Source organism: Toxotes jaculatrix, chromosome 1 (genome assembly GCF_017976425.1).
Source record: "Toxotes jaculatrix isolate fToxJac2 chromosome 1, fToxJac2.pri, whole genome shotgun sequence".
Classification (NCBI taxonomy): domain Eukaryota; kingdom Metazoa; phylum Chordata; class Actinopteri; family Toxotidae; genus Toxotes; species Toxotes jaculatrix.
The window spans coordinates 30,722,066-30,747,855 of record NC_054394.1 but is presented as its reverse complement, the minus strand read 5'-3'; the positions used below and the strand labels follow the sequence as shown (position 1 = coordinate 30,747,855).

General features: G+C 43.6%; 1 protein-coding gene across 1 annotated transcript; it reads right to left on the bottom strand.

Annotated features, from left to right (window-relative positions):
• LOC121178763 (CD82 antigen-like) lies at positions 1-25,374 on the bottom strand. The gene is made up of 9 exons (XM_041033089.1): positions 25,181-25,374; positions 14,825-14,897; positions 12,632-12,704; positions 6,657-6,778; positions 5,645-5,719; positions 2,648-2,746; positions 2,058-2,231; positions 1,880-1,963; positions 1-1,366 (listed from the first exon to the last, which is right to left on the bottom strand). Exons 2-9 carry the CDS (start codon positions 14,885-14,887, stop codon positions 1,289-1,291), a joined length of 768 nt encoding a protein of 255 aa, XP_040889023.1. The 5' UTR covers positions 14,888-14,897; positions 25,181-25,374; the 3' UTR covers positions 1-1,288.
• Between the last annotated feature and the right edge of the window lie 416 nt (positions 25,375-25,790).

Here is a 25,790-nt window from a genome sequence, read left to right as displayed (position 1 = left end):
TTCTGTAATCAGTTTATTGGCAAAATGAAAGAGAATGAATGTTGTGAGCACACACTTACTAACCCAGCTAACTACAGTACCATAAGTCCACCTAGTTATAAACAGTCGTACCCTTTTGTCTTAGAAACCATTATAAGGTTAATGGAATGTTTTTCATACAAACTGTACATATAAAGAAAACAAGACAGTGGATTTGTACATTATACCAACAACACAACATCTCGGCTGAATGTTAAAACTACATAAATGGATTTCAAATTAATTTTCAGTATAAACAAATTCCATTTTCAGGATGTTTCTTCCCCCAAAAATATTTCTTCTCCAAAATAATCTGTTGTGTAAATTTTCACCTTTCACTTCAGCAGTGGTTAAAAAAACATTTCACTCGTCAAACACTTTAGGTTACGGCCGGTAGAATATGGGCTCATACGTGAACTTAAAGCTATCTTTAAAAAAAAAAGTCTTATTTTTGCTTGTCAACAGACAGTTGTAAACTGAGAGTGATACTCTTAGAAAACAAGTACCATATATGCTCCTCTTTAGTATTTCATTATTTCTATTATGTCCAGAACAAAATCCTGACGATTCAAAATTAAGAAAACGTGAAAAATTTGTTAAAAAAAAAACAACTGACTTCAGGGAAAGGCCAGGCGCTAAAGGAAACACTGGAAATGTATATTCTGTTGGATTCAAAGTCACACAAATAATGACTAAAATTATATACAAGGTACCAAAAACATTTCACAAAAACCCAGAACGCTGGTGTATTAAAAAAAAAAAACGACAAAAAAAACAAAGGAAAAAAAAACACACCACTAGGTCGACTTTCCAGTTGTCCAGATCAGTTGCTGAGCTTTGTTTCTGTCTTTACAGACAACAAATATGATTTTTCCTCAGATTCTTTAGGAAACTAAAACCGACACTGTAATCTGAGCCTGAGAGCGTTTATGGGCATGGAGGGAACTATTCTATTCACTCTCTCCTCATCCATCACTTCTTACTTTACCAACTCACTTCCCTTTAAGTTCATCTGATCCAACATTTGTTTCGCAAACATTTCAGCATCGCTCTCTGATCCAAAGTTCACAGGTCTCTAAAGTGCTCCAAAGAAACTGGACTGACAAAAAAAAAAAAAAAAAAAACGCAACTGGAAGTGCTTCAAAAGAAGAAAATCTAACAAAAACTAAAGAAAACACACAATATTTTACAATGTTTCACCAAATATAGGGTGAAAATTCATTATTTTTACTGCCTCCTTTCTGTGCATCTGCAGTTCCTCCATCGAGCTTTAGTACTTTGGCACTTTGGTGTAATCCTCTGTGTGAACGTTCCTGCACAGGCAGATGGACAGGATCATTCCCAGCAGCTGTAAAACAGAAGAAACACAAAGATCAAACATTTTTATTTTAAAGATTTATTTGCCACACACTTCAACTTTTCAGTATTTGCAGTGAGAAGTGGGGCTGGCATAATCTAAAAACGATGTAAAACAACAACGATAAGAACATCAGTAAAAGAAATGAGGTAAATATAAAAACATACAGTTTCAAATATAAAAAATGAAAAACCCTTTAGCTTTGTTGGGTGGAGGCCGACAATGTCCCACAAAGACAGAAGCAGTGAAGCTGAGAAAAAGGGTTTAAAGTTTCCAGGCTGGACGTCAAAGTGTCAAACACAGATGAAGGTTGTGATGATGGGGCAGAACAGTTCTCTGTGGCTCTCCGCAGACTTTAAATCCATGAAATCCCTGAACAATTTAAGTTCTACGCCGCCTCAGTCTAACCTGCTGCTGTGTAACTGTGACATAAGTGTTTTTCACCACACAGTTACAAAAGAAGCACCATCAGTACCATCACAATGACCCACAATGCTGCCGTACCTCAATGAGAGCCACTCCGAGGCAGATGCCCAGCACGACCCCGATGTTGGTGAGGAGCCAGCTCTCCACACTATCAGCACAGCCCTGATTAAAACACAGGTACAGCAGAAGAACAAATGAGAGAAGAACACAGGCAGGTGAGAGTTAATGGGTGAGAACGACAGAAAACAGCGGTTACCACATTGTATACGGGCCATTCGGGCGTCTGAGCCTCACAGAACCCGCTGCTGGAGAAGTTTCCGGTGGAGAGCGAGATGTTCTGGCAGGAGCAGGGAAACAGCAGCCGAGAGCTGTTAGAAATGACCATGTTCCCGCTCCAGTCCTCGTGGTCCTTCCAGCCACAGCACTCCATCTGCACACAGATCAACAGTGACAGTCGGCAGTGTGGTCAATGAGCGGCTGACAGAGAAGACTGAGACGTTAATGTTAAGACTCTGTTGCTTTTTTATTTCTTGAACTTTCATGAAATAAAAAGTGCATTAACATTTGAAGTAAGGCTTCTTTACTGTCTGTTTTCTGCAGAGGTTGGATCAAATTCTAATCTGCCCAAACCTATGCCGAAAGCTGTAACTCACAAAAACACTAAGGAATCTGATCCATCTAACCACGTAAATAAAGCCCTAAAAGTCGGGTTTTCTGTGGTTAAATGACAAAACAACTTTCAAGAATTTCCTCAAACTAAACTCCCTTGTCCTGAAAGACAGATACTTTGAACAGAGGAGCTTTAAAGAGCATGAGTCTGACCTAAGATCAGTGATTCCAACTCACATTCCTCTGGATGAAGTCCCAGGCCTGCTCTGTGGTGGAGTTGTTGCCGGGGTAGTTGTCCAGCACCTTGGAGACGATCTTGGACATTTCCTCATTTAACTGAGAGAAAATGAGGAGTTGAAAAAAATAACACAAAACAAAAACATGACGAACAAAGTAAAGATGACAGATTTATTCTATTCTGACTTAAACTGAGGTGAAGCTCTGACTGTCTGAGCTAAAAATGCAAAAAGAAAAACAAAACATTTATTATATGCTGTTTATAGATAGTTGAGTCTGTACAAAAACAGTGTGTGAAATATGTTTGGACAGAGGCAGGTTAGCTGTGTCCCATTACTTCCAGCCTTTGTGCTAAGCTAAGCTAAGATAACCAGCTGCTGGCTGTAGCTTCACCTTTCCTGTACAGATATGAGAGAGGCATCCATCATCTCCTTTAACTTTTATTCCTGCAACAAAAACCTCAAACAGAAAAATCTTCTGGCTAATTGAACAGAATCAGAGGTTTCTGTCAGAGCCATGTTTCACTTGCATTCCTGTGTAATCACACTTTCTTTTTCATGTCTTCGGTTTGTCGGCTGTTATGAACCGTGAGTTCTGCCAGTGGAGAATTTGGAAGCCACATCTGTGAAATCAGATTTCAGGAAATTCGGAGCTTCAGACGTCAAACGCGGCACCTGAATGGTTCAATCGATCCAGATCACTGGAGGCCAGACGCAGGAAGTCTGTGGAACTGTTGGTGAGTCTTTTCCTCTAAGTGGCCCTGCTTCAAACCTGAATGTTGAGAAACTCGAGGTCTCCAGTGAACACGGCTCTGTATAATGGAAAACCAGATATACCCTGTTTTTTTCTTCAGAGCAGGGACGGTGGTGGGGAGGGGGGTTTGCCTTGAACCTCTGTTTGGCAGAGAGCACGGCGGCTGAGAGGAGCTTCCAACAAAATGTTCAGATATAATAAACAGAGACCTGTCTGCACTCTGAGGAGCTGAATTCCTCCTTTTTATAGCATTTCATTCTATTCACATATTTTATGCAAAGACATGGAGCAGGATCAGCGAGGACATGTGAACCCAAACTCCTGCTGGACTGAGCCAGGACCACGGTGAGATTTTCTTGGACTCTGTGACTCTGTTTTTTTTTTATGAAGCAAATCAGAAAAATGCACCAAATACTTTTATAGTTGGAGATGTGTGTGTCTGTGTGAGTGAGTGAGTGAGTGTGTGCGTGTGAGTAACCACATGCTTGTAAATCTGCACTAGATAAACTGTCACTGTCCACCTGGTGTGGGTCACCCAGTTTACATCCCCCATAAACCACCTCACAGTGTAATATTTCAACAGCAGCACTGGTTTTTATTAGACTACAGTCCGAGGGTGGAGAACGTTTAAAAAGCCGCATTTTATTCGGTTGTTGAAGGTGTTGTTACTTTGCTGAAAGCTGATGTTAAAGTACTACTACTGACCCAGTGGGAAAGAAATTACTTGATTTTTTTTTTTTACAGCCTCGGTTTTTATTCACTGTAAATCAAAAACTCTTATCGTGTTTCCTGGTTCTTTGTCTTGTACAGTTTATTTATTCTCCGGCCTCCAAGTTTGTAGTATGTACACACTGAAGGGGGCCGAGGGGGGGGCATGATGCCGTTTCAGTCTGGGATAACAGCAGATATTCTCAGACACTCTGTCCTGGAAAACATCCAGAGTGCTGAAGTCGAAGTTCAAACTCAGCGTTCAAACCCCTCTCAGCGCCGCACAGCCGACCAACCACAGTGAGACGTGGGCTGTCGGACACGGACACCGACCATGTGACAGGCAGCTCTGATGGCGTGAACTGGAACATTAGGAGCCCAGTCAGACATATCAGAGCTTTTAAAAGAATCTGTTTCCCTGTCAATTACAACTTAGATGCTGATGTAAGCAATAAGTCAGAAACTGATAATTGCGACAGCTTGCACATGGCATGAACGAGGCATGAGGCCTTGTTGTGTCAGGGAAACAGATGTTTTGCATCGGGGCTAATTACTGGAAAGTACAAACATCTGACATCTGACTTTTATACAGCAGAACTCGACTTAAATTAAAACAAAGAACAGTTTAAACTGATTATTTGAACAGTTAAACCTGAGACTTACACAAAGGAAAAAAACACTGTCTTGTTTTCATTTATCAAACCAATATTCTTGTTCTTCTCAGGCAAAATGAGACGTCACTCTTTACTGTTCTCCCTCCTTCTGTGTTGTTACTTTAATCCAAGTCACATGTGCGTTAAAGTTTGGTTGTTTGGTTTTTAGTTCCCTGTGTAATTTCTTGGTTATGATGTTTTTGTAAACTACTCAAATTCCAGATTTTGAAATCAGGAAAGTTTAACTGGAGTAAACACTGAGTCAGAGACACCCCAGAAATATTTTACTCAGCAAATAATCTGGTTTAAAGTTTTAAAAACAAAAATACTTCACCCAAAATGCAGAAATCACACATTTAAAAACTAAAACACTGAACAATGCAAAGTTACCATTAGAAACGAGGCTGGTTGAGAATAACGTCACAGACTTTCTGTGGAAGATGCTTCAGGCTGAACACCAGGGGGCGCTGTAACACCAAACGCTGTCAGTGTGCGTGTGAGTTTCAGTGTGCTGCTGTTCCATGGACCATATGTCACCTCCTCAGTCACTGTATTCTCAGTTACAGTGACAAACCTCAGGGAGGGTAGAATTAGTTTCTATTCATAGCATGTGTTTTTGTTTTCGTGTTACAGCCAGAGCACGTAGCTGTGCTCATGATGGCATGTTATGACACATCGTGGGTGCGAGAGCCAACCAATCAGGTTGGTGCATTATTAACAGGTGTGTTGCAAACCTCCACATTCCACTTGTTAATAACACCTTAATGCACTGATGCAGCTTCTAGGTGAGACCAAGAAGAAACTCCCATGATGCTGTGTGTGTACGTGTGGTGTCAAGAGACAGGAAGGAGGACACATGAAGAGGAAGTGACATCACACTCACCACATCCTTCTGGAAGTAGATCAGAGCACCAGCTGCTATCTGAGCGATGAGGATGAGCAGGAGGCAGGTGAAGTACTGAGGAGGAGGAAGAGGCGACAGACGATAAACACGAGAACATCTGCTAAAACTAAAAAACTATCCTCAGCTTTTAAACAATGAGGAAAAACCAGGTCCTAAATCAACAGAAGACAAAGACACTTCTATCAGCAAAAAGCAAAAGTTTGGTATTTGTGGATTGTCTTCGCATTACATTAACAGGTGAGCTACAGGTAGCAGCAGCCAAAGCTCTGACCCAGTCCACCGCTACATCTCACAACTCGGACTTTTCAGCTGAAAATTAAAACTCTCCACATGGTCGAAAATCTTCTCACGGATATTTAAAGCAGAAAAAAAAGACTCCTCCATTACCGTCGATACAAGAAGCCGGAAATCTTTCTGTGCGTGGTTTGTTTTGACTGTGAGCAGAAAGGCTGGAGTGTTTTTATTTCTCCGCACTGAGCTGAGAAGACCGTCCTCCACATTTGTCCCATTATCCGTTTTACGAGCTGCTAAGTGACTGAAAAGTCGGAGCTGGTAAACGTGTGTTTTTTATCTGGTAGGCAGAACAGGTGTATGCAAATAAGTGCTGCTTCATAAATAAATATACGTACAGTGTAAGTAAAGCTTGTGTTTCTTAAAGTGGTTCATGGTGGATTTGGATCATTGTCCTGTGGTTTATATGGTTTGACTGAGAGTCTGTATATGTCTTACTAATACCACAGCTTTTTATCCTTTTGACTGAACGCTCTGACCTCTTGGACCGATGGAGCGCTTCTAAATCCCACTGGATTACTTCAGGATTTCATGTTAGGAAGTGAAACAGAGAACTGTCCTTCAGGAAGAACTGTTTTATCCTTTATGACAGACCATTATATTTCCACAGTAAATCCTCCCCTCGCACGATGCCTGCGTTATTCATCATCATGTCTAAACGATCTCGCCATAAATACAAACATACAGCCCCGCCACTCACCAGGCCAAGCAGACAGCGGTTCTCATAAATGGCCCCCAAGCAGCCGAGGAAGCCCATGAGCATGGAGAAAGCCCCGACTCCAATCAGGATGTAACAGGCCACCTTCACACCTGTGGAGTTATCTGTAGAGAAACAACAAAGGGTGCAGATCAGAAACCAGCTGTTAGCACAGTTTGTCTATTAATGGATATTTAAATTTTTACCAAAAAAACCCAAACGCCCAGCATTTCTAAAAATACATCAGCACTGTTGCTCAATGCAAATCACAGCCAGTCAGGCGTGAGGAACATGGAGCACATGAATGTACTCAAGACAACAAACAACAACCCACAAACCAAAACATCAATGCACAGAAAACACAGTCATAAAGTTCTTCAGTGTGCCACATCACACTCTGTACGACAGTCCAACGTCCTGCAACAGTGAGAATCCTCAGGTGCGTCTCACCACAGAAACACAACACTGTACTTAATCCTGACAGGTCAAAGCGAAACACAACTCTCTGTCAACAAGCTTTTACCGAACAACTCCACAGCCACCAGTGTTCTGTGGGGGAGCAATGCGATAACACACAAGAGCAAAAATACTATAAGTGAAATTTTAATGTAAAATATTTCTGGGGTTTAAAATAGAGTCGGTCCGCCCTGGTTTTCCATCTAGAACTACACACGACACAACATCAGAAAATCAGGAGCAGCAGTTGTTTTCTGTTCTGAATTTATCCAGAAGGTTTTAACAGAAGTTTTTTTCCCTCATGAACAAGAGTGTTAAGCTACACACACACACACACACACACACACACACACACACACACACACACACACACACACACACACACACACACACACACACACACACACACACACACACACACACACACACTTCAGCAGTGTAGCTATCTGAACTCTGAAAACCAGACGAGCTCGGCAGTACAGCAACATGTGTGATCATCAAAAACACACAATTGGAAACAAATGTGCAGCTGCGGGGCTCTAATTACCGGGAATGATCAGTGTGTAACGTAACGCAGGAAGCTAAACTCAAACCTCAGAGTGGGATTTGGGGAACTCTTTATCGACGGAGCGTGACGCGTCCCGAACCGAGAGCCAAGCCTCCAGGAATGTGGTATCACCGGACCTGAGAGTCTTTGGTTCTCCTCTGCGTCTGTGTCATAATGTGAAACCTCAGACTGAGGAACATGTTCTGCACCTCAGATATCCTGGAGACACAAAACCAGATCCGGTTTGAGAACAAGCAGCAGACTGGAAGGAACACGTCAGCGCGCTGGTGTCTGCCAGTGAAGGCGTTTTAAAGACCGAAGCCCCCTCGCAGAGTCCTCGCAGCCTCAAGGAAACATGGGATACCCCGGGGGGTCATTGAACCAGGGCACGCAGCTCCAAACCAAGACAAAGGGAAACCAGGGGGAGTTTATGATGGAAAATTAGGCTGGGGGGTGGTGGTGTGTGTCGGGGGGGGGCAGGAAATGAATGCCTGCATGTGTGTGTGTGTGTGTGCTTATGTGCCCTAACACACATGTACACGTGTGCAGTGTGAATCTGCAGGGCAGCCAGAGACGACCAGCGCTGCCCTCTGTGTTGTTTCACACAGGAAAAGATCCAGAGAGACTCAGCATCAGGTTTCATCCGGAGCTCAGAGACCTTTAAAACACTGGACACAATAAAATTCAAACAAACAATAAAATCTACAATCATTTTAATTTCTGAATAAGTACATGAATGTATTGACTGTAAGTTCATGTACTGTCTTTAATAATAATTGTCAACTTGATGTGAAATCAACGTGATTGGATTATTTTACAGGCCAACACGGCACAGGCCCAGGAGCCAGAGGGGTCAGAGGTCACAAAGAGGTCACACGATGATAATTTGTTAGTTTGAGGTTTTACTAAACGGACACGTCGACAGCCACAAGTTATGTGTTACTGTCGATGAAAACATTCAGGACCTCTGCAAATGAAATGAAAGACTTTTTAATTTCTAAGCCTTTCTTGAGGGAACAGACCTGCAGAGCCCGAACATGTGATCAGTTACAAACAAACCCAGCAGATTGATCAACAGGCTTTACTGCAACTTTCCTGTTCACGTTCTGAACTTCATCGATCACCTGTTTACGGTTCAAGGCCACGGACAGGTCGTGAAAGGTCGCTGACCCGCTGCCTGAAGCAGACCTGGTCCTACTCAGCCGTTAACTCGGTGAACCAGGTCTCGTTTCACTCTCGCTGTGACTCAGCCTTTGTACAGTCAATCAGCTTCGAGCTGCACCAGGCTGATTTCATCTCTCACATGCTGCACCAGGCAGCTCATTGATTCACCCTCAAAAACCACTGCGATCATCTGTGAGCCCGTAACGGGCCCGGCCCGGTTTAGAAAACGTTCCACTGAGCATCAATACGTCTCATTTATGTGCAGACACAAAGCGAAACTGTCCACTGTACTTTAACCGTCTGCTCCGTGTGGTTTGAGCCGTATGACTGCATCTCCGAGCTCAGAGAAACCCCTGGACTCACGCTATCTGTCCTCCCTCCACTCTGCTCGGACAGACCGGTGATGTGATGTGATGTGATGTGATGTGTGTGTGTGTGTGTGTGTGTATGTGTGTGTGTGTGTGGTGATGAGTAAGGCGGTGAGCGCACTGGGCTGATGTGATGCATGCTGATGCTGGACGGAGCAGAAAGAGCCCAGTGTCTGAGGGGAGGACACCTGCAGAGGACGACAAATGTCCTCAGTGACGCTCGCTGTTCAGACACACACACACACACACACACACAGGCTGTCTCTCTATTACACTTGCTCAGTGTCTGTCTCTATATTTCTGCATCAGCCCGTCCTCAGGCGTCTCTGTCTCGCTGACACTGCTCGTCTCTTCCCCTTCATCCTTCCTCACTCTCTCGCTCTGAGAAACTCTTTCTGTTTCCAGCTCAGACTGAGCAAATTCAGAGAAGGAGAAGTCTGGAGCGAGTCTTTGCTTCGTGAACAAAAAGTCAAAGTGTTTTTTTTTTTTTTGGGAGACAAAGCTGCTTTTTGGAGTCAGGGCTCAGAGATCCACTGACTTTCCTCCATCTTTGTAGATGTAATGTGCCTGATGAAGCACCACAACAAATAAATCGCAAACATAATATCATCACAGCTTTGTTCTTCTTCTTTAGACTGAGCAGTTTAACATTTTGAAACATGATCATTTGCTTCTTTTCCAGGATCAATATCTAACAGCTGGAGTCAGCACTGGGTTAGCCTAGCTTTGCTTAGCATAAAGCCCAGACAGCTCCGATGCTCAGTAATTAACACAGTGCACGGTTTGTTTGATTTGTACACAAACAGAAATGTAAAAACAACAATTTGTGGTTTTAAGGGGAGTTACAGGCCCAAACATCTGTCAGTCTGTCTGCTCTCGCGTAAAGACGACTTTCCTCTTGAACAATCGAACTGTGTCTGCAGCAGTGGGGCTCAGAGCACGTTCCCACCACGTTATAACAGCTTTTCTATGGACTATGGATTTAGAAATAAAGCATGTTGCCGGAAATCTGTAAAATTACAGCTCAGAAGTGAATTTGAGTTGAATTTCAAAACTTTTTTTGAACCAGCTTTAACAGCCAGCAGCAACGAAAACGCCAACACACGGGCTGACAGCAGGGGTGAAACTTCACACAAAGTTTAAAGTTCAGGGCTCAGACTCACCCAGTCTCCGTTTTATATCTATAACATCAGCATGTGTGAAAATATACCAGACACTGGATATCTGCCATCAGCGCAGCAGCTCAGATTAGAGCCGACTGCAGTGTAAACAGGCCGAGCTTCATCCTGACAAACTGTGTCAACACAGGATTTACTCAGTATCATTGATCAGAGAGTCTGTCAGCTGTCAGTGATTCCCACACTGAAACAGCGTCTGACCTTCAAACTGGATCGTACTCAGAGTAAAACCAGTAAAACCATCAGCTCCTTCATAAAGTCTGTGACTCAGAGACCACATCACTGGAGCTAACTGCTAGTTCTGCTCGGAGCTAACAGTCGTGTTCAAGATAATGAACTTTTTCCACTCATTACTTTTGCAGTTTAAGGCCCAAAAGCCACTTTTTATGTTGATCTCATGAGGTCTCAGTCGTTCTGGGTGGTTTTCTGCCTCGTGCCTGAGCTGGATCTCGCTGAGTTTACGGTGAGAACAACGGCAGATTTACCACTGAAATCCTCTGATTTCACAAAGAGGTGGACATAAACAGGCTTCTCATGTCTCGTCCACGCCGTCAAGTACGATCAACTACAGGATGAAAAGTCGTTCTACAGCTGACTCATATTAAATCATCATCCGGGTAGAAGACATGAGGAAATAAGGAGCAGCACTGATCCTGTGGGATAAAGCTGGTTATTCCAATAGTTCAGTATTATAGACAAATCTCCATATCACTGTAGACAGTTGGCGGAGTATGAATTAAAGCAGTGGATTCCAGTCCTGAACAGGTTTGTGTCCTAATGTAACCTGTAACTGCAGCTAATCACGCAGTTACAAAGCTAACAAGCTCACAGGCGATGGAAGTTAGAGGCTGTGTCCTGGATAAGTGAGAGAGTGAGAAAGTGAAGCCATGATGAGAAAGAAACGTAAAAGTAAAAACAGACAGAGGCTGAAAAAGAATGTGAGAGAGGAGTTTGTTATGTGGCTCGAAGGAATTTCTTTTTTTAAACAGTCTGAACCAGACAGACAAAAAAAAAAGGAGGAAATCTGCTGGACACTTGTGTTTAACTGAACGGTCTCATGTGGAAAACACACAGTGAAGACGTGTTACACCTCAGCCTCACGCCTCACACCTCACCTCATTACATAAAGGTTTTAAATTGGTACAAACAGTTTAATGATTAAAAAACAGCCAAACGTCCTGAACAGAAAACAGAACATCGCCAAACGTTTCCGTCACTGACCGAACGGCTTCCACCTCCGTCCTCAGTCATAAGTCTTTAATTATGAGCCGATGATAAATTCTCTGACTCCTCAGATCTTGCGGTAACACTCTCGGACCACGTGGGCTCCTCTAAGCAGCCGACTGAGGATCTGAAAACCAGGTTATCTGATGCTACAAAGCAAGAGAAGCTATGAAAAGATGTCAGAGAGCTTCCAGCCTCAACGTCCCACTGGCAGATCAGAGGAACTGGGGAAGTGAAGGCAACATCTGGACGGCCAAGAAATCTCTCAGGTAAAACTGTAAGTCACTCGGCGTCTGATGTCAAAGCAACATCTGGATCAGACAGAGGTGTTTCAGAAACAAGACAAAGTTAAAACTGAGAACACCTTTCCAGATGTTAGCATGGGGGGGGGGCAATGATCCAAAGGTACATTTTAACTGGACTTTCATGAAATCATGAAAGTCATGAACTAAAAATTAACACTGCATTAACTTTAGTGGAAAGAATATTTATGTCTCTGGATCCCTCTGTAGTTTGTCATATTTCAACAGTTCAAACACACACACACAAAATTACACACAAACACACACAGAGACACACTAACACTCACTGGCAGCCTGCAGCCAGAACTTGGCCTGTTTTCAGCCTGTTAATCATTGCTCCATTTGTATTGGCCTACATCAGCTCTACAAGTGGATCAGTGTGAAGGGTCCAATGGAAAATATATATCGGCCCCTTGTTTTGTTTATGCTTTGGGTTTGTTTTTTTTCTCATTGCACTGAAATCAAGCCAGGAAAGACATTTTTAAGGGTTTCGTCCCAATTTCAGCTCAAACAGCAGACACAGAAACAGAGTCCACTAAACTACAGCACGTCTCAAAACTTGAATAGAAAGAAAGACGAGGACAAAGACACGAAAAACGGGTCGTATAAAGAAGTAAACATCAAAACGAATCACACCACACGCCGTCAAGTGATGATAAACATGAAAAAAAATGAGCCAACCTTCAGTTTTACAGTCAAACATGGAGGAAATCAGCTGAGATGTGATACAGACACTTACTCAGGACAACGATGAAGCTCTGATTGTCCAGGAGGAGCCACAGTCCAAAGCCCATGATGACGACCCCGAACAGCTGCAGCAGAAACACACACACACACACAGGTCAGCCATAAAAACACTCCAGACATGCTACACGTGTGTGTGAGAGCACATTTTAACATCCTGTGATTAGGTAAGTTTGTTGAGAACTGTCGTAACACAGGTTTGTATGTGACAACATGAGATGTCGCAGCACACACACAGCTCACACTCTGGGTGTCTGCTGCAGCTAATGACTGATGATCAATCAACCTGCTGACAGTTTCCTCAATTAGAATTATCAATAATTTTTCGAAAGGCAAATTTTCAAGGCGAAAAGTCAAAAACCATCTGAAAATCATCAGTAAACAAGTGAAACTTTTTAAAGTTAATTTGTCTTTTAGTGTCACGATGTGACGCTAAACTAATCTCATTCCCACCAACCTCAGTGTTTGTGTTTCGTGCTCATTAGCAAATGTTAGCATGCTGACAGGCTAAACTAGGAAGTGAACATTACACCTGTTAAACATCAGCATGTTAGCGTTAGCGTTAGCATAATCACTGTGGCTTCACTCTTTAAGGAGCTGAGTCACAATAAGGTCCGGTCTCGCAACGTAAACGTCCCTGAAATAATCAAATCTAAGGATATCGAGCCTAAATTTATTGACATGAGCCTCATAAAAGACCAGTTTGCTCATTTCATCTCATTTCAAACATCGCTGTGTTGACGAATTCTGGGGGTAAAACAAAAATTTGAATTTACAGCCGACACCAAAGACTTGAGCCTGAACTAATCCACTTCAGGAGAGTCCTCGCTGAGGAGGATTTCTCACACTCTGCTCTCCTGCCGAGTCTCCTCAGTCCTCACAAGCGGAGGAACACAAACACTCACAGTGTATTTGTGTCTGCGAGGTTGTTAAGAAGCTCTTAACCTCAGACCACAGATTTCATTTCCACAGCAGAAGGAGAGCGAGGAAACGAGAGAGTGAGCGTCACCCTGGTAACCAGGCCACAAACACTTCATCTGCAGTGTAATTAAGACTCTGACGGAGGACATGAATGAACAGTTCGCATCGAGCTGTCGACTAAACGATGCCTGAGCCGTACAGGAAACTAGAAGCACCACATGGCGGTGGTATGCCTCCGCGCGGTCGGGTGCCTGTTTGCAGCAGATGTAGAGGTTATAGGTGTTTTCTAGTGATAATGTTTGGGAAGGTTAGTGTTGGGTGTTCACAAGCAAATCGTACACAAGATCACAGTGACCTCTGACCTCCAATACATACTGACTCCATCTTTGACAAGCAGTGATCATATGTGCCAAGTTTGAAGAACATCGCTCAAAGCTTTGTAGAGGTAACACATTCTGAAGCACAACATCTGCATTAAAGGTCACAGCGACCTTGGCCTTTGACCCAACACCAACCTTCCCAAACACTATCACTACGAAACACCCATAACCTCTACATCTGCTACAAACAGGCACCCGACCGTGCCGAGGCAAACCACCGCCGTGCCGTACTTCAGAGGAGCACATCGTTCCAGGAGTAATAAAAAGCCTCATTCAGAATCCCACTGACATTTCCAACAACTTTAAAAACTAAAGCTCCGGCATTGGAACAGAGACTTTATCATCAGTGTGCCGTGTGTCTTTGTTTCGATGAGGCCGCTCGGATTGTTTTCATTCACTATTTGTATTTTTCAGTTCCTTTAAATGGACACCATTTCTCATAAGCCCCAGGCCTTTGTGGGCTAATGTCATGTTCATGTCACATTGGAACAACTGTGATCACCAGTTTCCCCACATGTAAACAGATTTCATGTCGACATGGAAACTGAACTCCAGGAACATGATTCGTTTTTGTTTTTTTTTTCAGAAAGAAAAAAATAAAAGAGGAGAGAAATTCTGAATGAGACGTTTCACTGACGTGACGTCAGGGCTTTTCTGTTTGTACCATCCCAGGTTTACATGAAGGGAGTGAACCACGTGCTGATCCAGGTTACAGTCTGCTGCAGGGCTGAATCGAAAACCAATTTATTTTCTTACAAATGTTAATGGGATTCTACATTTGGCCAGTGAGTAAGAGAAAACCAGTAACCAGCACATGCACTGAGAGCAGCTCTGTAACCCTTTAATGACATGCTATCATGAACCACCAGTGAAGGTAAAATACTCACAAAGAAGATGAGGTTGAAGAGGAACAGGAAGTACTTGCTCGCCGTCATGCAGCCTTTCCCCATGGTGCCGTATCTGCAAACACAAAACGCCACAGTCACACCACGAACAGAGGAAGCAGCCGTCAGGACACGGAGGCAGGTGAAGCCGCTCTGTGTCAGAGGGCTTTAAGCTGACATTAGTGCAGAGTGCACCCTGATTTGCTTTGGGGGATGAGCCTGATGTCAACAAATGGTGACAGATGCTACAACAACCACAGACTCGTGCTGCTAAGCTGGTCTGGATGATCATGATCAAGACTGGGGGGCTCAAATCTCCAGGATTACACCCGTAAAAAAAAACAAAACCAGTGCAATCATGGGAGGAGGGGCCAGAGACAAAGTCATACCCTCTGTGACCTGCTCTCTCAGGCCCTTTAACCCTCTGAGATCAGCATCCAGACATGTTCACAAGGAATCAACATGATCTTCAACGTCCGGGAAGAGGAAGAACTTTTCATAAAAAGAATTAAAACATAAATGATTGCATGTGTAAAACAACTTGTTTTATTGGTTTATAAACAAAATGTACTTTGAACAACAGACTTCTGTAAAATGAAAAGAAAATCAATGAACAGTACTGATGGTGTGTCAGTATCCATCACTGCTTTTACAGCATTATTCCTCCTGTTCTGACCATCGACCTTCGCCTGGTCTCTCGTGTTGCGTTCACTTACCATCACAGGACGCGACCGTGGAGAATCACTAAACTCTGAGCTCAGTCAGTCAGTTAAACCAAGATTTAAACCAATCGTGTTACTTCCACCAATAACTGATCATTTGAATTAACATCTCTGAAAGGAGGCGTGTGTGACTCTGTTCACAGACTTTATGCCAGAATCACTTTCACGTGTGGTGGCTCATATTTACAGAAAGTCCAGCCTGACCTGAACACATTCTCTCTCTCTCTCTCTCTCTCTCTCTCTCTCTCTCTCTCTCTCTCTCTCTCCGTTTTTTTTCCACCTTCTCTTCACCTCCCTGCAGCCATCCCTCCTCTCCTCCTCGTCCCCCTCCGTTCGGTAATGGCCTTTCACCGTCCAATAAATCCATGAAAATCTGGGTGAAATATGGAGGCCTGGCTCGATTTTCCCTCCTGGCAGTGAAGCCTGTAGCGTGAGCACGGTGCCCATGTATCTGACCCACATTCCCTTCACTGTAAATGGGTTACTGTTACAACACTGCCAGTGCCAGTTTGGAGGGTGATTTTTTTTTTGGGTGGGGGGGGGGCTGCAGGGATGACAGAGGGAAGAGAATATGCAATGAGAAAGACATTTTGGCAAACGACGGCAGAGAAGCCAGATGGAAGGTATTACAGTCTGAGGCCTTAACGAAGACCAGGTCGGCCTCTGATACTGAAACACTGCGTTATAAGACTGAAACCCCAAATTACACTGAATCTCACTCTTATTTTATTAAACCTTGAAGACAAACAAAGATTTCACTTTAAATCACTGGGGGCACGAATGAAAAGTCACGGTAAAGATTTGGTCGTTCGTTTGCAGAGTTAAAGGACGAAGCCGGTGATTTTTACAGTTTTCTTCAAATCCCACGAAAAGTTCAAAAACCAAGCATGAGGTCAAATCTGCTCTGCCTGTGGCTCTCAGTTCAGAGCCCATTGGTTCTTACTGAGGACGTAAATCAGCAGCTGCAGACTGAAGCTCAGGTGTGGATGAAACGCTCACGGTGGAGCTCTGCTCGAGTTAAAGGCTCAGTCACGCTCGTAGTTTACACAGCAAACTTCTGCAGCAAAGTCAGTTTACTTCAATGGAACTGACCCAATTCGAGTTTTCTCTCACGCAAGTGAAGAAAATTAACAAAAACGTTTCTCTTCGAGAGTCGAAAATGGCTACGTTTTATTTTAGGGTATAAAATGCTCCACGGAGACGAGAACGGTTTACAGACAGTTATCAAAGGTACAAATGTCTTTCAAACAAACTTTATGAACTTTAACATCTTTTTACGAGAGCTTTTTTCCTGCTTTTCAATAAAACTCTGAGAACAAAGCAGCAGGAGGAGTAAACAGCTCAGAAAGCCACTGTGTGTAAACAGTGCCACTGTTCCAGGCCTGTTAGCGTGTTAGCACTTCACTCAGCATGCACGGAGCTTCATCAACGTCCTGCGACACACTGATGTTTGTCACTATTTCAAATTGCTCGAATGAATTTTGCTGTTGTGTTTGGACGACAGTGGCTCTCCATGGGACAGAGAGATGGGACGGATCAGGCGTTGGACGCAAAGGCAAGACTCTGCGCCCGATATTTTTAGTTTGGGTTTTGGGGATTTGTTAACAAGAAAAACACACAACATCACCAGTATCCTCTAAATTACACTATGGTGCCTTCAAGGCTCCACAGAGCTCTAAATTGTGGACTGGAGGTTGTAAACATGACAAAGGCTTTTATGTAATTCTGCTGGGGGAAAAAAAAAAAGGTCCTGAAACAAAGGCTTTGTTAAATTTAGAAGTGCCACGGAGCCACTTCGTGCTGCAGCTGCTGAATGAGAAGAAGCGAGGCAGACTGCACCAGGAATGCACACCATGTTTTCATTAATCTACAGGACTCAAGTGGTTCCGTTTCTTAAAATGACTTTTAAATGAAACTGTTCGGAAGATACAAGATTTACACACACACACACACACACACACACACACACACACACACACACACACACACACACACACACACACACACACACACACACACACATACATACATACAGAAATAAACTCACATCTGCAAAAATGTGCAACCAGACCAAAAATAGGAACATGCTAATTATTCCCACAGAGAGATTTCCACCGTGTGCAGCACGTTATGGAGGAAGTGACGGAGTTCGATTCCAGCACACGAACAGAAGCTCTGCGGGTCGGATCCAAATGCAGGTCTGACCCAGTTCACACAGACTTTCAAACTGGGTTAACTGGTGACTCTGACCTGCCTCAGAGTTCACAGCAACAACAAGGCCCAGTTAACACACACCGCTTACTACTGGCCGCTACACACACACACACACACACATACATACACACACACACACACACACACACACACACACACACACACACACTTTAAGTCATAAACTACATGAGGATTTTCTCTGGACCCGAGTGAAACAGAGTCAGAGCGTGGCACCGATCACATCATGTGACTAAACCACATTCATGACAAACGAGAGGAAGTTTGTCTAAAAACTGTTTGTTCATTTGTTCATCACTGCTCATGGTGTCTGACGAGAGACTGAGCTGAAACGATTAATCAATCAACTGATCAGTTGGATGACAAATTAATTTACTGACCTGTACTTTAGAATCGAGTCATGGTTTCAGTTGTTTAAGATAAAAAAAAAAACATCTTCTCTGGTTCCACCTTTTTGTTGTTTATCTTCGTAAACTAAATATGTTCGGGTCTTGATCATATAAAACGTGACATGTTAAGGAATCATCAGATGAATCAACTGATCGTGAAAATAATCCACAGGTTAATCAATAATAAAAACTATTGTTAGTTGCAGGTTCACTGTGATAAACCTTCACTCACTAAGTAAAGTCCTTTGAGTGTAGTAAAGTTTTGTTGAAAAGTTCCAGCAGCAGGAAACAAAGGAGAATGAATCTTCATCAGGCTGTTGTTCCTCTAACAGTTAATAATTAAAGCGGTCACACCCTGAGTCTGTGCTCAGTCCTCACGTCACGTTGTTGCTGTCACAGTCAGAGATTTAATCGGTTCAGTTTAACCACAGACAGAAAGATGAAAATCAAAAGTTTGAAGGTTGAAGGCACCTGAAGAAAACCAGCACTGCTCAGACCTAAACTCTGTAAACTGTGAAGCAACTTTATTTAACTTTCCACCCAAACAGAGAATCACAAACCGAATCTGCCAGTGAGCCCAAACAAGCCGGAGGAGACGAAGCAACACTACGACACACGGCGTCAGGTCACTGTCGCCTTCTCACTTCTCCGTCAGTTTCATTCTGAATGGAAAGAAACAAACAAACCCCTCCACTCCTCTGTCTGTCTGTCGCTCCTTGATTTTAAAATTCCTCCTCCTCCTCCAGTCAAAGCCTCTGTTTGTACCAGGCACAACAACACAACAACACAACAAGATAAAGTGAAAACAAACAGAAGATAAGAACAGGTTTCTCTTTACCTGTGCATGAACAACGCAGAATGAAAGCAATGAAACAGGCAAAGGGTGAAAACATGAGTCTGTGTCAGAGTCTGAGACGAAGGTGAGAAAAAGTTTTTCTCGGTCCAGAGACTCAAAGAAACCAAACTCAGAGCAGAGTTCAGACTTCATTACTACCACCAGCAGCTCTCTCCATACTCCTCCTCCTCCTCATCTAATGATATACCAGTGTTCATTTTATCCTCCTATTATCTGCTTTATCAGTAGTGAAGTGTGCGTTCGACTGGAGACAACTTTTCCAAACTCAGAGGTTTTTCTTGTGCCTTTCTGTAAGAACCTGTTCTGTATCACTTTATCTTCAACATCTTCCGTTTCCTTATGTGTTGTAAGAGCGACTCAGTCGCGTGTTTGTGTGTTTAAGTGTGTTTCTGTTTTACACACACTTGAGAAAAAATGCAGCTGAGCCGGGCCTCGTGTCCACTGATGAGGTGTGTCCATCAGGACATAACAGGAGACAGTCTCACTGTGGACTCCGTTTACCCGTGCATTTATCAGACTTTCACCAGCATCACAGCGTGAGATCAACCATCACAGCAACGTGACACAGCTTTCTGTTTCACTGAGCTGTTTTCATGTTACAGTCTGTGTCTCTTTCACTCGCCTGACGACAGAGATTCAGATGATCCTGCATCAACTCTGCCTGGAAAACTTAACAACAATAACAACAACAACATGATACAAAAAGCACCACTGCAAAATTGCAAAATAATCTACAAATGTGTTAGAAATTTAAAAGTTTAATAAATAAACCTGAACATTCTACGACTCAGAAAGTCGACTTGCCGGCAGAGCTGCTGTAGATTCCAAACGCGTACCTAATAAAGTGGCCACTGAGTGTATAGTCATTTCATATCTGCTCTTTATTCCAGAAAACATCAGTAAATTTGGGAAAATGCCAGATCACAAGTTTAACAGCTTTGTTTCACCGTCAGAGTAAGAAAACCAGCAAATATTCAGGATTAAGAATCTTTGCTCAGAAAGTGACAAACGATTAATCAGTAAACCAAATGGTTGATCCATCAATCTGTCCATCAAGTAACTGATTAATCAATGAATCATTTCAGCTCTAAGTTCGACTTATCCACAGTGTGAGACTGACAAGAAATGACACTGAAATTTAAAACTACAACGATTAATCAACTCGTCGAAAGAAAATTAAAATGAACCGGAAACTTTTTTTAAAACTCTGTGACTAAACTCAGAAATTCAGAGTCATTAAACGTAACACAGCGTCTCCTCGCTCCTGAATCCTGCGACAGCGACGGCACTGAGAGCGTCACTGTCCAGTGTTTGTCAGCAGCGTCGTGTCTGCGTCGCTCACACACTCTTTGACCCATGCAGAATTGTGCAGGAGGTGCGTGGAGCAACAACAACAACAACAACAATAAACTCTTTTGTTTTCCCCTCGCTGTTCTTTTCATAAACAGCTCAGAATCTATTTGTAGCCTGAAATTTAAATCTCACATTAGGACGAAAGGGACGAACAAAGCTGGTGTTGATGTGACGAGGCTGAGAGAACAAAACATTTCTCACAGATTATTTCCACAAATTCACACACACACACACACACACACACACACACACACACACACACACACACACACACACACACACACACACACACACACACACACACACTTTACTCCATAGAATAAAGCAGTGCTGATCCCTCCTGCCATTAACTGTCCTGAGGAAACTCCAGAAACCTGTGAAGCTTCTTTCAAATCAGCTAAATTCACACGATTAAATCTCATAACTCAAACTCTTCCATGATCCCACCAATTTAACTGAATTTTTCCATATTTCCCTTCGTTTTTTTGTTTGATGTCATTTCACACATGAAGCCACTTTCTCTCCGGACGTTCTTCCACATTAAGAACTTATTCAGCACATGTGGGTCCAGTGTTCTGTCCATAACAAACACGTCCCTGGCCAATGGTTACGTCCCATCTCCATTCAAACGTCATGTTATTCTTCCTCTAATGAAAAAAAAACAAAACTTATTTTTCCTTCTTTCCTCCTCTGATCATCTGCCGACCCCTAAGATTTATCTGGTGACCATTTGGAGGGGTCAGACCCCTGGGTTGGGAACCACTGTACAAAAACATCTAACTGTATTCAGGGTAGTTAAAACTCCCACTTCTTCCAGCACTGCAGGATTCACACACACACACACAGACACACACACCCTCGCCCCACCTGACAGCAGCCCCTCCACCCTCAGGGTCCCGCTCTGACTGGTCAACAAAACAACGGCAGCTTTCAGACACAATTTTCTCTGCGGCAACAAAAGAGGAAACTCGACACACGGAGGTTTACTGCGGCCTTACGTTTCCTCCGCACAAAGAAAACACCCACGGCCGTTTTCTCACACTTTTTCAGAGACACCTGACTCGACCTTTCAGCTGAGCTTCAGGAACAGATCCACGTAACACAAGCTGGCAACAAGGGTGTGGATACAAAAGCCCTGTCCACACCGACGCGCCGCAAACTAATCAACACAAATGTGTTTTAACTTCAAACGACGACAATGAAAACTCAAGTTAACCATGATCTGCTGAATATCAGGACTGAAACAGACCAGAGGCAACTACTAAATATTTCATTATCTGTTAACCTGCCGGTTATCTTCTTGAGCCTGAAGCTCGGAGGGATTTTCTGAGCATCCAGCAACGAGCTCGGCCTCAGGGATTCAGAGAGTCCTGATCCCAGCTGCAGGTTCACAGACCCACAAGCTCTACAAAGCCAGGTGGAGTTGTTCAGGGGTCGCAACTCTTGTGGTGGAGGCTCCCCACCTCTGCACACCCCCGACCCCCTTACACCAAGCCAACAGGTCCTGGACTGATCTGACCACTGACCGACACTCGTCCATTTCCATCCAAGTTCAGTGCAAATTTAAACTGAAAATCCAAAACATTTGCTAAAGAAAATGATGTGAAACCGGGTGGAGAACGTGATGGAGCTCTGAGGTTCCAGCCTCATCATCGCTCCACACACATCTGATGCTTTTGTGCTACAGAGTCACGGCGTTTCAACTTTTTCCACATGTACAAACTGAAAACGTGCATGAAAACATGTGAATGGGAACACATCCACTGTCACTGCCACTGATCCTGATGATTTTTCATCTGACACTTTTACCAAAGTTACCAAAGAGTTTGTAACCTGACAGGCGACACTGAAGGTTTTCACCGTGCTGCGTCACAGTGAACGTGACAGAGCGACAGGAGCTGCCTGTGGGGTGAGGACGGTGGCTGTGTGGTTAGAAGGAGGGGGGAGTCAGGGGGGAGTCAACAAAACAAAGAGAGGTTCTGCCTGAGCTTGTCAGTCAGTGAACCCCGCCCTCCATAATCAATTTGACATTTGACCACTCTGTGGCAAAACCAGTTTGGGCCTCCCAGACAGCTCAATTCCCAGTCCACTGAAAGGAGCGAGCTGTGCAGGTTTCCATGGCGACGCTGCAGAGAGGGTTGTGGGAAAAGGAGTCGCTGAAATCTCCAGTTTGTTTAGACTCTGAGGCGCTCTATGCTTTCCTCTTACACTCAAACGCATCACTGCTGTCACTCAAACAGCTGTTTCCCGCAGTTTAACCAAAGAGTTTCAGTGTTGACAATTCTTTTCTGGATTTACTGCGCTGGCAACGATGCAACAACTAGTCAGTTAATCGATTAGTTGATCAACAAATCTGTTGGGCAGGTACTTTGGTAATCACATAATCTTTGAGTTTATTGTTGATTGCTGCTTTTCCTTTAATTCTTACAGTACATTATATTATTATTATACTAAATTCAGTGTTTTGGGGCTTTTTGGTTTCACGACTTTACAGAACTAAAATGTTGACAAAGGGTCCAAAATATTCTGTTTACTGTCACAGAGGAAAATGAAAAAATATTCACGTTTGAATCTGGAACCAGTTTTTATTTGTAAGATCCAAAAAATCCTGCACGCTGTTAATCACCTGTACTTTGTACAATAAACTGAGAAAATCTGATCCGTTGTTTATGATCCGATGCACGTGTCAAAGGGACTTCCTGCTTTACAAGAACTTTTATACTTTATGTAAAATTACATAAATGATTTATCAATTATCAGAACTGTCTGTCAACTAATCAACTCATCAAACAAGACCCAAAGATTTTCAGTTTAATCTGATATTCAGCTTCAGTGCTTATAAACTGGCTTAAACTGATTAGTCCATTATCAGAGTAGTGCTAATGAATCGCTGCAGCTGTGAGATGAAGGAACCCGCCATCATTAAGTTTAATCTCAGAACCTCCACTGGAGCTCACAGTGTTTGTTCACACCTGATCAGACCCATAATTACTTTCAGGGTGATTCCACCAAACAGGGTAAACAGGTTATGGTGCTCGAACATCACCACTGTGGGCGGGTCTCAGTCTCACACGGCTCTCATGCCTCCAATAACATACTCCGGTGTGGCGGTGTGGCGTCGGTTAACCTCACCTTGAAGGCCTCATCAGAATGCAGCCAAACTGGTCGGGAGCTCATGAAGGTGGCTCTGAAAACGCTGCGGTTTCTTGTCTGACAACCGTCCAAACCTTTACCTCCAGCAGCCGCCAACTCCAGCACAGAATCATCCGTCCAGCACACTCCTCTGCTCCCGGAGTATGGAAAGGTAATTAAGGTCATGCTGGAGTGAAGCGGGCCCTGCTCTGATTTACTGCTTCACATGTTGAGGAAACCATGGAGGAGCTCTGGGTGGGGGGGGGGGGGGGGGGGGGGGCTGACTGATGCCACCACACACACAGAGCACTGACCCACATTTCCATCTGTAACACAGACCGGTCCTCATAAACACAACATAAACACACAGCGGTCCCAGTCCACGGTGCTGCAGAAGAAGAGGTGGATGAAGTTTCAGACGTGGGTCGGTGACAGAGGCTCACAGCTGATTAACCCACCGACAAAACAAAATTAACTGGCTGCTACTTTCACAGTCCATTAATGGTCGAAGTACGGTGGCCCGGAGAGCTCAACACACAGCAGGTTTAAACAACATACACACACACACACACACACAAATACACAGAACAGAAAAACACAAAACAACAGCTGAAATAGAAAAGTTGGGCACAGAAATTCTCTGCTTCCAGCTTCCTCACGGAAATATTCTGTGTGTTTTCTTAGTGACAATAATTTGCATATGGAGGTCTGAAGATGTTTCATTCAGCATTTTTACTATTTTATGACCTTTTATAGACAAGAGCTGGACTGATAAATCAGCCAGACTCATTTCAGATACATGGCCTCTGTCGGACAAAGTAAGAACCATCAGTAAAAAATGCCAAACTGTGTCTCCACAAGAGTTGGAATTACAAATTCAGAGGCTTTTACATCCTCATGGCAGGAAATTCGAGAAAAACAACTAAATCCTTCAATCTTTCTGGTTTGAAAATGGCTCAGTTCTGAATAAAAAATACTGGATATGAAGTGAATCAGGCCGGAACAGCTGATATCTGTCAGAAAACAGAAACAGACCTCAGTGGAGGTGAATCAATAAAATCCAGTCTGGGACAAAGTGCAATTCTTCTGCCCCCAAAGTGGCACGGCTCATCAACTTTAGCTTTACTTTCAGTTTGAACCAAATTACATGAAGAAAAGCACCAATTTTTTTTTTTTACCAGAGCAGAGCAGAGAGTCTCAAAGTTTTAAAGTTAAAGTTTTTGCGTTTGCATCAGAAAAAGTTCTCACAAACTGTTTTAATTTATGCTCATTTTTGTTTTGGTTTAATCTGTTTTACTGAAAAAGTAAAAGAAGCCTCCAAAGGATAAAGACAGATTTTATCAGAGGTGTCACGGCAGAGTTTCACAGCAGAGAGTTTCAGTCCAACCTCAACGGGAAACTTTGTGTTTTGAGCAGCTCACACAGGAATAAGCGGTCTGACAGCGAAGCGCTTCATAAATCATCCACACAGGCGCCACATCACCAGCCTCCTCACCTCAGCACATCCGAAAATCTGCGCCGATAAGCGGCCGTTTGCGCAAACCACCAATCAATCGGTCACCAGTGATCAATATGAACCCGATCGCCCGAGCAGCCGCGCGCGCCTCGTGTTCAGAAAAGGCACGAAGCAGTTTCCGTCTTCGTGACAGTTTCACCGCAGTTGTTTGGTACTTACGTGATTTTTTGCGCTGAACTGCGGAGAAAAGTGTTGCGGCTGTGCGGCTCCTGCGTGCGCTCTGAGCGGACTCCTGCTCGGACTGAGTGACCTCCTGCTCGACGGGGACAACAAAGCGGCGGCGGCGGCGGCAGCGGCAGCAGAGCGTCTGCAGACTGGAGCTGAGGACGGGCAGGCAGCAGCGGGGAACCTCCCCCCGTCCCCACCGTGTGGCAGATATGAGCATTAACCAGTCAAATGCCCCGTTTTAACCCCCGCGTCCCCGCGACGCCAGCGCCCACTGACGGGAGGAGGGAGGATTAAAACCCGGACTGATCTGCACAAACAGAGGAGAGAAATGATTATGATTCATCTAAATCTGGAAAAGAACCGAGAGAACTGTGTGAATTACGCTTTAATCTAAATTGAAGAGGTCTGTTATTTTATGTTTTATCTGTTATTAATGTTGTTATCATCAAACTCTGCTGTTCTCTTGAGCCTTTGATTCATTGGTTTATGAACTTCGTTTACTTTCTTGAATTTGGGGAAACCTTTGACTTATTGCACCGTAACTTTTTGTGCTCTTTAGTTTTGCCTATTTGAATTTTTAATTTTCATTGGATTGTATTTT

Bases quoted from the DNA above. Each gene is read 5' to 3' on its own strand.
- LOC121178763 (XM_041033089.1), bottom strand. From the start codon at position 14,887: ATGGGGAAAGGCTGCATGACGGCGAGCAAGTACTTCCTGTTCCTCTTC. The intron at 5,720-6,656 runs GTGAGTGGCGGG...CCTCCTCCTCAG, and splicing joins ACCGCTGTCTGCTTGGCCTG to TACTTCACCTGCCTCCTGCT. The intron at 1,367-1,879 runs GTACGGCAGCAT...TCTGTTTTACAG, and splicing joins TCGGAGTGGCTCTCATTGAG to CTGCTGGGAATGATCCTGTC.